The sequence below is a fragment of the Acanthochromis polyacanthus genome, chromosome 7 (assembly GCF_021347895.1).
Source record: "Acanthochromis polyacanthus isolate Apoly-LR-REF ecotype Palm Island chromosome 7, KAUST_Apoly_ChrSc, whole genome shotgun sequence".
Classification (NCBI taxonomy): domain Eukaryota; kingdom Metazoa; phylum Chordata; class Actinopteri; family Pomacentridae; genus Acanthochromis; species Acanthochromis polyacanthus.
In genome coordinates this window covers 17,405,241-17,419,992 of record NC_067119.1, presented here as the reverse complement: position 1 = coordinate 17,419,992, position 14,752 = coordinate 17,405,241, and the positions used below count along the sequence as shown (strand labels likewise).

General features: G+C 39.9%; 1 protein-coding gene across 2 annotated transcripts in view; it reads left to right on the top strand.

Moving 5' to 3' along the window:
* The window catches only part of ccser1 (coiled-coil serine-rich protein 1), a 122,880-nt gene that overhangs the window by 5,748 nt on the left and 102,380 nt on the right, over positions 1 to 14,752 (top strand). For both annotated transcript variants that reach the window (XM_022196873.2, XM_051950837.1), the window contains exons 2-4: positions 1,387 to 2,410; positions 3,170 to 3,587; positions 8,388 to 8,572. In XM_022196873.2, the coding sequence (XP_022052565.1) occupies positions 1,412 to 2,410; positions 3,170 to 3,587; positions 8,388 to 8,572 (1,602 nt within the window). In that variant the 5' untranslated portion in view covers positions 1,387 to 1,411. The remainder of the gene's footprint in view (positions 1 to 1,386; positions 2,411 to 3,169; positions 3,588 to 8,387; positions 8,573 to 14,752) is intronic.

Sequence of the window (14,752 nt, the reverse complement as noted above, 5' to 3'; positions counted from 1 at the left end):
TAACTCTGCATGCAGTGTGTTTACAGAGAGAGATAATAACTGTAAAAAGTAGAAGGAGTAGGAAGGGATGATTACATAAAGGCTGATACCTCTTATTTTCTACTCAAAGATAGTGCAAGGGAGAGGGTGAGCCGTGTGCAAGCAAATGAGGATTTTTCATAATGTTTCTGTGTTCTTTCTTCAAATTTGCAGTTGGTTTTTCTTTTCTTTTATCTTATTTTGCACAATTTGCTTTCAGTCAGTAACTGATGTAATTATACTTGTGACAACAGAGTAGCTGTACTGTATCAGAATGAGCTCCTTTCATGTATGAATACTGTGCACTGCTGCAAACACTTAAATATTTGCAGTCAGCACAGTAAGAGTACAAAGCTAAAGGGCAGTTTTGTTTCTGGTGCGTCCATACAAGATAAATATAGGTCTAATGCTTTTACAAGGATGAGTTTTCACTCTCTCTTCCTCATTTTCTCTCCCACTCTCTCTGTTTTGCTCTTTGTAATTCTTGTCTCTACATGATTCAGTGGTTGGCTAAATGTTAATTGTGTGTCTTGTAAAAAGAACTCAACCCTCCAGGTTTCATACCAGCGATAATCACATTCATGTGCAGATTTTCTTTACATTCATTTAGAATTAAACTAGAATGTATTAATTAGTGTCTTGACTTTGTGTTTTTGTACAGATCATGTTGTCTGACCATATCACAAATATGAGAACCCCTGGGGTGGCATTTTTTTATTTGGGGTATACCAGATAGCAGTGAAGTTTTGGGTTGTGAAAGCGTTACACACGTCTTTATTCTTGTCATGTATTGATGTAGCAGAAGTACACCTCAGCAGGGCATCTTTAATATGCTGGGTGTTTTCAGAGTGGAAACATTTTTTTCATCATGCAAATATCTAAAAAATAGGGAGAGTACAGCAGCAACAGGGTAGACAACACGGTTTTTGTTTATACATATTGCAGATGCCTGAATAGAAGCCATTTATTTCTCACATATGACACCACTATTTTCAACAGAAGCATGTGCAGCATAAAGATGCAGCAGGACCGTGTTCTGACTCATTTAGCATGAGAAATGTTAGATTTTTCAGTTCAGTCTGTGTGCTGAAGCTCTTTGAAATACTATTTCCTCTTCCATTTGTTTGTGTATCAGTCCAAAATTTGCTTAGAAGGTCTGTGAAAGTGAACCTTGTTTTTTTTTTTTTTTTTTTTTTAAAGATTTCTTACCTACCACATTAGAGCACATGTTCAAAAATTTGTCAGGACAAAGCAATCAGTGGACAGTGACAAATGGAGCATCTGCACACTCTGCATTTGTTAACCTGAGTTGATGGATGTTATGTCTGTTAATGTTTTTTTTTTTGGTGTGTGTGTTTGTTCCCTCAGGGCGCCCCACCATTTCAGCTTCTAGATGGGTGAATCGGGCTCACGTCGTTCCACACTCGTTTCCCGCCTGCCAATTTTCCGCCGCAGCAACAGTAAGAGGCAGGAGTCTCTTCCTTCCTCTCCGTCCTCAGGTGGAGTGGGGAATGGCGTCCACACCTCCTCGCCTTCCAGCACCAACTCCAGCTCTGGCAGCACTGGGAAACGCCGTAGCCTTTTTCGCACTCCATCTCTCAGTTTCTCAGCTAAACGAAACAGTGATCCACGTGTCCAACCTATCAACCTAAACCTCACTCCTCCCCTGTCACAGCAGAGCACTGACTCAAATGGAAATAACCAGCAGACAATAACGGCGTCAGCGTCCACAGGGTTCAGCGATAGTAGTGGTGGACGCCCAAAATCACGCCACTCATTTGGGTTTGGCAGCCACAAGCAAAAGAAAATAACACGCTCTCAGACTGAGGACTTTGATAAGGCTTCCTCATCTTCCTCCACAACCAATCGAAATGTGTTCATCAACTGCATCAGTGGGTCGGGGGCCAACGAAGGTGACGACTCCGGGTTCCTCGATGACTACAGTGGTGGCAGTAATAATAACAAACGGTCATCACGCCAGAAAAAGCAACTGCTGCCCAAGTCTTTCTCAGCTCACCACCGCTTCTCCCGCACATCTGATCACCACAGACCTCCAGAAGTGAATCTGGAACCTCCAAGTTCTACCACCGTCACTCCAGGGGCAGGAGGACTCACCCCGGGGTCATGGCCTGGTGAACTGCTCGGTGCCGGTGGTGAGAGCTCCCTCCAATCCCCAATGATTTCAGAGGATCGAACCACCGCCATCACCCCTTCAGAGTTTATTCCCATCACAGAGGACTCTGTATCCGAGGTGGATGTGCTGCCGACTCCCAGCCCTGCTTCTGGTGTAGCCCCAGGACCGGCCTCTGAGCCTGGGCCTGCTGCTGACAGTACTCCCCCTGACCCACCACCTGCTCCAGAGAACTTCAGCGTGGCTGTCTCTACCTCCCAGGTAGTAGGACTGTTTTGTCTAAGTAGCTTTGAAATCAAAAAGGGTGAATCAGTGCAAACACGCAGTGTATTTTATGCTAAAAAGTTACTTGTAATCATTGTGCAGTAGTGTGAATGTTCTGAATAAAATGCATGATGCTAACTTGTTAAATTATTTTAATATTAACTGTACTTGTAAACAAATATACTTACCAACAGCTAAATAAAAGTACGAGTGCTTTAGGAATTCACAGTACAACCACAGATGCCCTTGGCTGTCGAGAACAACAACCGTAAAGGATGAATATTTGTGACCACTGTTGGGTGTCTGTGAAATGTGACATAAAAATTGAGCATCAAGCATGAAAAGTCCCTTTATAGAAAGAGCGGAGGCAGGAAAAAGAAAACGTGTGCTTGTCTGCAAAATGTCCTTCACATTTAGCACCTTTGTGCACACAACGTATCCTCCTTCAAAGAATTTATTCATTTTTTTTTTTTAAATTTTGGTAGAGGACGGAACTCGGAAAGTTAAACCATTTATCCAGTATAATGATTGCAAAAACAAAGCTCTGCGCCTCCTGTTTTGGCTCCAGGAGAGTAAATGCAGTATGGCTTTGCTGTCTTAACATGCCCACTGTGGTGCCTGAGGGTGCAAACATCCACCTCTTAAATACTTGCTGAAGTGGGATCTTCTCTCTAACCTGCTACATTTTGCCTCATTAACTTGTCAGTGAAATATCTTCTGTTTTAACACAAGCTCAATAACGTGTCCTGTCCTCAGGTTTTCTTCACTCCAGCCCAGTCCGGTGCTGAAAAACCATTACTCCCTGATACCAGCACAGCCAACAACACAGACTATGAGACTGCCATTTCCCTCTCAGAGCCAGAGACAGCTGTACCCTGCCTACCTCTGCAGGAACAATCACTGGAAGAGAGGAAGGAGAGGGAGGAGGAAAGAAAGGAAGCGAGGAAAGAGGTGTCAGCTGATAAACGGAAGGAGCTGGTCCAGGAGAGGAAGACGGGCTACCACACGGAGACCACGAGTGAGAGCGAGGCATGTGTGGTACGCAGCGAGGGTTGTCACTCTAACCCCGAGCAGTCGGAGAGGAGGGCAAGACACACGCTCTCTGTTCAAGAAAGAGGAAGCTTCTGTGGCTGCCATGAACCCAGGTCCTCTCACTTGAGGAAACCACATACAGGTATGAAACTCGTGCAGGCACTTGTAGGAAAATCACAGATTTACATGCAAAGCCACAGCCACCGAAACACAGACGTCATACACCTGTGTGCAGTGAGAGTCACAGGGACCCGCAGACAAACTCACAACATCTCTTTTTGTACTTGTTTGACATTCCTTCGTTATGAGGGCTCCGTGAAATTATCTATAAACAACAGTAGTGCCTTCTGTGTGTTTTTGTGGGTTCATCAGATAGTTACATTTCTTCATTGCTTGAGTATGCATGTAACAAAAACAGCAATTAAACAAAAAAGGGCTCAAGCTAATAATGAATTATAAAATACAGTGTACAATATATATATATATATATATATATATATATATATATATATATGTATACTTGCTGCAACATCTAAAGCAATAGGACATCAGGTTTAAAACAATAAGATATACAACAATACAGATGTCAGCAGATGAGATATTATAGAGTACTGCTGAACTGCAGTGCCCTTTCTACAAGTAGTGCAGTTTGAAATTTATTCATACAAAGGTGCAGCTGAAATGTTGAAAGATATCTGTATTGCAGGGTTAGGGTTAGGGTATTGCAGTACAGGATAATCAGTCAGTCCAGTGCAGTCAGTGTCAGTCTTTGGCATTGTTCACTTCTCATATGGCTCTGGGGTAAAAGCTGTACTTAGTCTATTATTCTGTGATATGATCGATATGAAATGTCTACCAGAGGGCGGCAGGTCAAAGAGAGGATCTCCAGAGTGGGAAGGGTCATTGAGTATGTTGGCTGCTCTACTGAGGCAGAAAGCTGAATAAGTCCTTGATAGAAGACAGTGGGCTTCCGATTATCTTCTGGATGGTACTGATGATCCTCTGAAGGGCTCCACTGTCTGCTGCTGAACGAACCACTGGCATATCACGTAGAGCTACAGTGTGTCAAAACACTCTTGATGGTGCAGAGGTAGTAGGTTGCTGGCAGCTTCTACAGATTGCTTCTCTCGAGGATCCTGACAAACTAGAGGCGGTGTTGGTAGTCCAGGAGAGATTTATCCAGACACTCTCCATTTAAGTGTAGTAAACTGGAGTCTGCATTATTCTTCTAGATGTGTATTATGCGTTCATTGGCTTTTGATACCACACTGCTAGCTGATGAACTTCATCCCTGTTGTCTGTCTTGTGTCCTTTCGAGATAATTCCAACAGTTAAGTTTGGTGTAAATGGAGCCTGTTTCATGCTAGGACAGCACATGCACTTTCTTTGTTAGCTTAGATGTATCTATATGCTTTTTATTACAATCTCTCTTTTGTTTTACTTGCTTTCTAACTTAGACACTCAAAAATGCATGGCTCAACTACATTACATACATAGTAAAAAATCACCTCTTTGTGGTTCAAAGTGGATTCGGAGGAAATGTCAATGTTTTCCTGAGGGTAATATCTGACATTATATTTATGATAAATAGAGTAATAGACATATCAAACATCAGTTGTGGCAGTAAAAATCTGTTTATACAGCTTTACTGTCAGGACTTCAAATTATGTTTTTGCCATGAAAAAAGTTAAGACACCAGTTCAGTTTTTGAAGATGTTAATTTTTAAATACAACAAGACCAAATTCCTTTTAATATGCAGTCACTGTTGTATATGATCTTCAAAAACATTTGCAATAATCTATGCCGAAATTAGTTAAACATTATTAGCTAGTTGAAGTGATGGAATGCTAATGCTCTCTCAATGTTGTTTGGTTTTATTACTTCTCTATGCATGGCTGAACAAGTGTGAATAAGATAGCCAGTAAAAATCTTTGAGAGTTCATTACCAAGCCTCTCAAAGAGATTCCCCCAGGAAACTGATAAGTGGAGGTGATGCGAGCTGGTCTAATCAGTTTTTAAGTAATGTTATACTGATGTCCCACAGCTTATTTCCGTTTGACAGCTGAAGACCACGAGATGACTAGTATTGATATGTAGCGCATAATACTATCCCACCTTCTAAATGATTTGCTAATTCAAAGTTTTAAATGGGAATGCTTCCAAGCTATACAAGAATATTAACAGCTGCAAATTAGATTTAAAAGTTTAGATAGTTAACACGGAGAAACGCATTCTGCCTAATACATCAAATTGAGTTTTGGGCTGACTGATGGAGTCAAACTGAAGTTGTGCTCCTTAACCAAAGATGATTTGTTGCTATTCTCCTCAGCTCACCTTTAGCTGCTGCTGCATTTTGCAGATAAATGTTCTTTAGCCAAGCTTTCTCTGTTACCAAAGCCAAATATAAAATGAAAACACATTCTCTTTAATTCTACAGTCCATTATTAAAATTTCAACAAGTGTTTGCTCTATGTCAGACTTTGATCAGACACCGAATAACAACATCATATGGCTGAATTTATTATCCTTTTATGGAACAAAGTGGATGATTTACCCAGTAAGTTTAGAGTCAAAATTCAAATTAAAATTGATTAAGACTTACGGATAAAAAAAAATAACATGAGTTGCAATTCCATTTATAAAATGTGGACACTTGCATACATTCCAGTGCAAACCTTATTATTATTATTATATAATATAGGAAGTATTATTATTATGCTCATCATCTTTCTGTCCTACACATTGTGTGTTGTGTATTTTACAGCAGGTGCAGTTGTGGGGCAATCTGCCAGCAGTTGTTTAGTGTGGCATTACTGACCTGTTGGTTGTATATATCATTGTGAACACACACGCTCGCACGCTTGTCTGTTGGACGTCGCACCAACAATTTTTTATATTAGTTTTACAAACTATGTCATAGGCCTCTGTGAAATAGGTTCCTATCTAACCGTCTGACCCGCTTGCACAATGGTCATAGACACAAGAAAACATGCTAATCATGGGGCCTCCTCAGTGTTCTACATCGATCAGCCACAGCAACAAAAAGGAAGTGAATAACGTTTAGCGCCCTGTTACAATGGTGCCTGTCAAAGCGTGGGATATATTAAGCAGCAAGTGAACAATCAGTTCTTGAAGTTGATGTGTTGGAGGCAGGAAAAATGGGCAAGTGTTGGGTCTGAGTGACGTTGACAATGGCCCGAGTGTGACAGCTAGACATCTATGTCAGAGTGTCTCCAAAGCAACAGGTCTTGTTGGGTGTTCCTGATATGCAGTGGTTCATGCCTAACTAAAGTGTTCCAAGGAGGGTCAGCTGGTAAACTGGCAACAGGGTCATGGTCTGGTTTAACAGCAGAGCCAGTGTGGGATGCCCTGGAAAATAGTTTATTCCATTGATGCCCCAGCTCACAGTTTCCAGGACTGAAAGGATGTTCTGCAAATGTCTTGATACATGATCGGTTAGGACACCTTCAGAGGTCCTGTGGAATGCTTGCCCCGAAGGCTCAGAGCTGTTTTGGCAGTCCAAGAGGAACCTACATATCATTAGGCAGGTGGTTTTATTTCAGTGGCTGATCGATATAAAGTATACAACAGAAGTGAGAACATCCCTGTGCAATGTCACTTAAATGTCAAATGATTTAAAATTGTCACCTTACATTAGTCTGTGCATGGGTGGGTTTTCTCCAGGCACTCCAGCTTCCTCCCACAGTCCAAAAATATGCTGAGGTTAATTTGTAACACTAAATTGTCCGTAGGTGTGAATGTGAGTGTGCTTGTTTGTCTCTATATGTAGCCCTGTGACAGACTGGCGACCTGTCCAGGGTGTCCCCTGCCTTCGCCCGAGTCAGCTGGGATAGACTCCAGCACCTCCGCGACCCAAGTGAGGATAAAGCGGTGTGTAGAGAATGGATGGATGGACCTTACATTAGCTGTAGTACTGCTGAGTTGAACAGTGGGGTGTTTGCTCTTATGTCAATAAGCTATAGATTAGATATACCATATTAACATACAGGCCCCACAGTAGAAAGCTACAGATGAGATTTACTGTATTAAAATACATGCTCCTCAGTACAAGCTCTTTAAATGTTTAATTTCTTTCGATGACAGACTTAGTCTTTTAGATGGAGGATGCCCATGTTGCACACATTTCTGGAGAGATGTTCTGCTGTGCTCCAGATTTCTCAGCTACTCTTTGCTGGGCAGTTGTGTTGCTCTACCTTTCTTTTTAAAATATCTAAAAGGTGTTCTGTTGGATTTCAGTCAGGTGAAACATTTGGCCACGTCATAGTTTTCACTTATTTCTTTAGAAGGTTTTGTGTGATTTTGGCTATGTGCTTTTGGATCATTATCATTTTAGAAACTTCCTCCTCTGCCAAGCTTCTGGAGACTGAGAGGCATTTTGTTAGTCAGCGTTATTGTATATCCATAGGCATTTAAGGCTGCAATAAAACGAGGGCGATAGAAAATGGTTTGCAGTAAGTCCTGTATTTTTATATAGATATAAACTGTTGTTCAATGGGAGGATGTTTTCACTCTTTATCTGTTGGTTCACATATAACAATCCTCCATTTGTCTGGCTGAAAATTAATTCCCCGCGAATCTCACATTTTTTTTCTGTATTTATATTGTTACAAAGCAATCTCAGTGTAAGAACTCAAACTAAACCTGATGATTACAAAACAATAAATACTATTTGACCAAAAGCAATATAGCTGAAGAGCTTAATGAAGGGAAGATTTAACCGAATGCTGAACAAGTAAAACCTGCTTTTGTCATTTACATTTATGAAAGAAATCTTATCTCTTACTGGAAAGGGGGCTGACTGAGTTAGAAGTATAATAAAAAGATGATTATATCTGCTTCTGGAATCACAATTTCACCTAAATCCATTATTTCTCTGCCTGTCTGACTTTGTTATTCTCTTTGTTTCCTTCTTTCCTCCAGCTTCTCTTTGTAGCAGTGTCAGCCCCTACCATGAGGTGATGCGGATGGAAAGGCGTCTGCGCTCCTCGTCTGAGGGGGCTGGTGGGCCTCGTATCCATGGTAACCACAGAGATGCCCCGGGCTTGGAGGGATGCGGTTTGCTTAAACACAGAAACAACTCCTCATCATCTAAACTGGGAAGTCTGGTAGGTCTTAAACTGTGTTTGTTTTCATGTTTTTACGTGTCATTTTAACTGTAGATTATTATATCATGAATATTTGCATCGTGTAACTATGTTTTATATTACAAGTTGTTTGTTCTGCTCAGTTGTCATATCACACTTACGACACTAGTAGTTTGTGCATGAAATGTCCAGTGCAGTTTACATGCTTATGACTGTGTTTACATAAAGCAGAGCTAAAACCCAGATGCACATGCACACAGGCAGCACAAGCAATTAGCATGACTAAATAGCTCGTTATGCGCTACTTCCTCTACTGTACATCCTCATAGCAAGGCATGGCAAGTTTGTTTGTATAGAACTTTTCAAACACAAAGGCAAGAAAAAGTAGTTTAAGGAATTCATTATAACAGCATTTAAAAATGTGGTGAAGAGGAAAAGAGAATCGATTAAAATAGAAAATTAAACGGAAAAGTGACTAGTAATACATTTCTACACAGTTACAGGGCACTAATAAATTGCAACTTTAATAAAGGAAATAAAAGTTCAGTAGAGCGCATTAATCTGTTCAAGGCACTGAAAAGCAAGGGAGAAATATGCTTTTCCTGGTGTGTGTGCATGCATATGTTTTTCTTCTTATGCAATTATTTGGTCTCTCTTTCGTATTTATGCATATCATTTTTGTCAATGTATGCAGGAGCTTTTGCATTGTAGTAAGCATTGCTTTCTTAAAAGTCCAGTTTTAACTTTGCAAACATTCATAGCACCAAGATTATTGAAGGCAGCTTCATTTCTTCAAGGAGGTCAAATATTGTTCATTGCATCATCCCGTTCATGTCTTTCCCATAAGTACTCCTAATCCTTTACAGCCACTAAAATGTTATCTTCAGTCTTTCTCTCTTGCTTGTCATGACCAATAAGCGCCTGGCCACTTTGGTGACAACTTTTCCTGCATTCAAATGACGTGAACACATTCTGTGCTTCCCCAAAGGTTTTTAGGACAGGCTGTCACCTTTTCATAAGGAGGAGATAAATTGCAAAGGGATATTTATACAGTAACTGCAGATGTGCGAGTTATGTAAAAAGACTTACAGACATTTGTTGTAGACAAATTTGAATCCAATTTGAAAAGAGCTCTTAACATTTTTATTTGTGAAGCGGTTTTTATTACAACTTCCTTATCGAGTCACTTTGCACTTGATTACCAAATTGGCATTACATCTACAGGATCAGTCCTGCTCTTAAAAGGAGTAAAAGAGCTGTTGTAATTGGCCACAATTATACACAGCTGCTTACACATTCTGCCATAATGTTCCGCATGATACTTAGTAATCTCCCCCAGCTCCTATGCCTCTGGCCATTAAAATACTAAAAGTGTTTTGACGTGCCTTGGGCAAACCGAACATAGTGCACTTGATTTTGTTTCGCAGTTCTGACTCACAAAATGGTGCATAATTTTGACTCACGTTGAATGTGAAAAAAACAGCAAGCAAAAATATATTTCCTCATATTTGCTAAAAAAGATTTATTATGAAATTCAATGTGCCTGCTGTGTTTCAGTGTTGTGACAAAAACAGGTCTGTTAATGGAAGCGTGGTCATCTCCCAAACTGACTTGTCTTTAACAGTTTGAGGCAGGAAGGCATTTAATGGATTATGAAGAGAGGTAACTCAGAAATGACATGCCTTTAATGGTGATTTATAGTTCAGTACTGATTTTGTCCCAACAAAGTGGTACCACAAGTCTCAATGTGTCTCTATTCTTTGCATAGCTGCAGTAGTTTGAAAAACTTCTTCAGTCATCTGAAGGATTTAAGCATAATATCCTGTTTGTGAGCTTAGTCTGTCGAACAAACATTGCAGTAGTGCTTGTTGATTCATGCTTCAGCTACATCCACTTTTGTGTCTGGGAAAAGGCTATAGCTACGACAGCTGTGTGTTAGTTCTCTTTCAGCAGACACGAGGAAGCTCACTGGGAGGAAAGCTAGTTTAAGTCAATCCCATTTATGCTACCTGGGACTAAAGGCTCCTGCTGAGGTTTAAAAAGGGCAGGGATACACACATCACGTTGCTGTGTTCCTTGCAGACTGCAGCTTCCTCTTGACGCACACTTCACTAAACATGGTGTGATCTCTTCCTTTTCTCGTCTGTGCCTATGAAGGGCCCTTCAGGGGCCTGAGTCGTGGTGGGAAGATATGAGCCGAGGAGTGTATATTAAGTTATGTACCACCACTCTCAGCTTAATAAATTTTTTGGTTAGCTGGAGGCACATGTAGCTAATGAAAAAGTCTGGATTTAGACACTTTAGCCTTAGCCTGAGTGTGTTTGCAAGAGGTAAAATATAAATAAAAGTATGCAACGATAACATCTTCTAATTAAATAGATCACTAAAAGTAGCAAGGGTATGAATCACAGGATTAAAATGGTCAGTTTGTACATATACTATGTGGCTAACTGGTGTTAAAGATGTCTGTAGGACATTGTACCTGCAGCTGGCATACTGTGCTACAAAGTATTGTTCTTTTGTCATTACACCTCATATGGACAATAATTATCACGAAGCAATTGAGCATTTGGCTTACAGTCACCAAATCACTAAATTCACAGAGAGAAACTGTGAAGTGCATCCGTGAAGAGTAGGAAGCCTATGTTTGCTTGAGCTGCTTGGTGATCCAGTTGTTATTGTTTTTTCCCCCCTAAAATCCCTTCAGGAAGCTGTGAGATATTTATTTTAGCAGCATATTCAGTGTTGGTTGCGCATAAGCCTCTCAATGACAGCTGTGATAATACTGTGACAGGCTGACAGTGATTATGCTCCAAACTAGCACACAAAAAAAGAAAGAATTACTTGAGATGTTCCCCAGAAATTCTCTCTTATCTCAAAGACAAGCTGAACAACTTTGAACATGCACTTTTGTTAGTACTTTGAGTGACATATGTGGCAGAATAGTTCAATTGCAATCCACTTTACTTTGAATATGTTGCTTATGCATATCAACAGTTGCTCGGCAGCTTGCTTCCTAGACAGTTTTGTACTGCAGAGTGCCTCTTGTTTTCATATCCTCCACCCTGATTGATTCACTTCCTCTTCCAGACAGAATTTGTAATTACCAGAACCAGACGGTTAGGTTTTAACGTGAAAAACACTGAGGATGTTTGCAAATATTAGTACTGAATGCTCACTTTGCCAAAATCTATCATATAAAAACATTAGCAATTATGACATGGAAATCAAATCAAGTAAACAAACAAACAAACAAACAACATTTTCTCTAAGGCTAGGGTTCTGAATACAAAATGGTCACACTGTAGAGCAATGAAAGTAGTGATTGATGACATTTATCTCATGACTAATACACAGCCATTCATATTTATCTGCACCAATGGTTGGATCAGCCAGAACGCTATAAAATAAATAGCATTAGTGTTATTAATTTGTGATAATACCAGTATTAGTATTACTTTGTGATTATAATATGACTTTAAGGACCATTTGTATGAACACAGTCCTTCTACTACAGATTAAAAGCTTGACATTAAAAGCCAAACATCTTCTTCACATCAAAATGGGTTCATTTTCAAATCATTGAAGAGCATAGAGGTTAGTAAAATGGTAAATGTGCAGATAGAGTGGAGTTGATAGTCAATTAGTGGCTCATTAACTATCAGACAGGGACAAAAGTCTGCAGGACTCCTGCCCTCAAGGATTGGAATTGCCTGCCATGTCCATGTCCAAGTCACATTTAAGAATGTTTCTTTTCCCCCATAACAACGTGCCTAAATGCTTAAAAGGCTGTTAATATCTGCTTGATTATATTGGTGCATTTAACAAATATTTTTGCAACAATATAAATTAGTTTTCATAAAGGTTCCTCTGCTCAGACTAGCTGGACTTTGGACATCTTGTTGATTCTGTTGGTCACACTGCAACCAAACTGGCCTCATCATGAAGCAAAATCATTTTGCAACTGGAAACTGATATCTCTCAATGAAGCGGTTGCACAATCTGGTCTGATCACGCTTTCACTTATCCATCTCAGAACGCTCGCGCAATATCAAAGTCACGAAACAGGCGCATCAAAAACGAGTGAAATAGTGTTTTTATGTTATGATTCATGCTTGTGCTTTCATGCTGTGACATATCAAAATGTCTGCTAACATGCCTATGTCCTCCAAAATGACTTTCTTTAATCTTAATTTGCAATATATAGTCCTCTAATCTTCTGAAAAAGGTGACAAATTACAGAAGCAGGAAATGTAGGTAATTCAGTTACTACTTCCTACTTTAGCATTGTCTTTCTCAACACATTCTAATGAATTTGTAGGCCTTACTATATGAGATAGGAAGCCTGTGTTAAAAGTTGTAACTAATGTAGTTTAGATATTGATACAGTTTCTAACAAAGTCCCCTGTATGAAGTAACGGGTTTTAGTATTTATGCCTTTGAATTTTCAAATGACATTGCTTATTGGATATGAAAAGGATGTTTGCCCCAGGACTGATTTATCACTTTGTATTGACACTGAGTACATAATGGTTAGAAAAATGACCAATTTTAGGTGATAAACTGTACGGGGAAAGTTTTATTCCTCTGTAATGTTAAGAGCAAAGGTCAGCTTTAGTGTGACATTCGAAACAATAACTCAGGAACAGAGGGAGAGATTGTGGCCATATTTCACATGAAACTGAACACTGAATTGGTGACAATAATCTTGGGTGCCCACCTCAGAACTGTGGCGATTGTATAGATCGTGTGTACTACTGGCTTTGTTGTGTGTCTGGAGCTTTCATGTTTTTGAATTTTTAGCTTCTTTGCACTAACATATTTGAAGCACCAAACTTCTGTCATGGTTTCAACTTTTATTCTCAACCAGAATCCACCTCATTGGCGAAGCACGCCAACACATAAAAAGAGTGTGACTTCTTTCTTTTGTTTCTCTCTGTGAACTTGAACACTTCAAAGTCTTCAGTATATATATGAGTCTGGACAGACATGGATGTAAACTACAGCTTGACTGGCTGGCAGAGGCACATAACCACAGGGCAGTAATTCTGTTTTTTTCTTGTATGCTTTATTCACCAAACGGATTTCCAGTTTGCCAGGACATTCAGACCTTTATGCCCTCAGGCACATTGTAAACACAACTGCCTGTGAAGCGTCTGCTCAGACAGAATGAAAGTCATTTGTTAGTCCGTATATTTTCCTTTGCTAGAAGCCATAATACCTGACTGTGAAGCCAAATCACTCTCTCTTGATCTTAATGCATTTGCCACCCTAAAGCACTGAATAAATGTAATTTTCATAGACTGGATATATGATTTCCACAGAGTTTGAACAGAAACCAGTGGCTTTTAAAGGACAGAAAAAACCTCTTGCTTCCTCTTATTCCTGTTTTGGATGTCATTCTGCTTGGCACTTAAGAGATGGAGCCATTTTTTAATGAGACCGGAATCTGATAATATCTCTATTAACTCGAGGATTATACTCACTCAAATCACGTAAGTGAGGTAGAAGGGTGACATCTCTGGGTTGTAAAATCATATTAACACGTTTCTGTCGTTAGAGGGGCACATTAAAATGGGTAATTTAGCTTCAAATGAAGTCTGTGTGCAGCAGCATCACACGGTATGGGTCTTCATATCTTTTCCAAAACCTTTTAGCTATTAGCCTTAATGCCTGAAATGAGGTCTTGTGTTGAGGTGCCTTGCACTGAAATGCATGCTGGCCTTTTTTTTTGATGTTTCTTGCACTGAACATCCGGTGAAAAAATGGAAGAAAAGATAAACACCAGTGTAAGGTGACATGTTTATACACTGGCTTCACACAGGCTTTGCATTGGAGAACGCTGATTGGAAATTCACATTTCCTGCACTGCAACAAAACAGTGGTGAGAGCTGAACAGAGTAGGATACTGGGTTTTCTGATCCATCTGTATCCATAAATACTCCAAGAGAGTGGCACATAATAGTTTGTGGATCTTGGAAAAAATAATTCAAACTCTGAGGTGGTTGTTGTCATTGGTATTTGTCTTTGCACATGTTGTACACCTTCATAGTTTGCTGGTGAAATCACTTGTACAGCATCATTTTGACCTTTGCATTGCCATTTTCTTTTGGATTCAGAGAAATTTGCTGATGTTACAAGTAAGTTTCGAGGAATTAGCGTGTGGCGTTACATGAAACTGTGCAATTAAACAAAATAGAT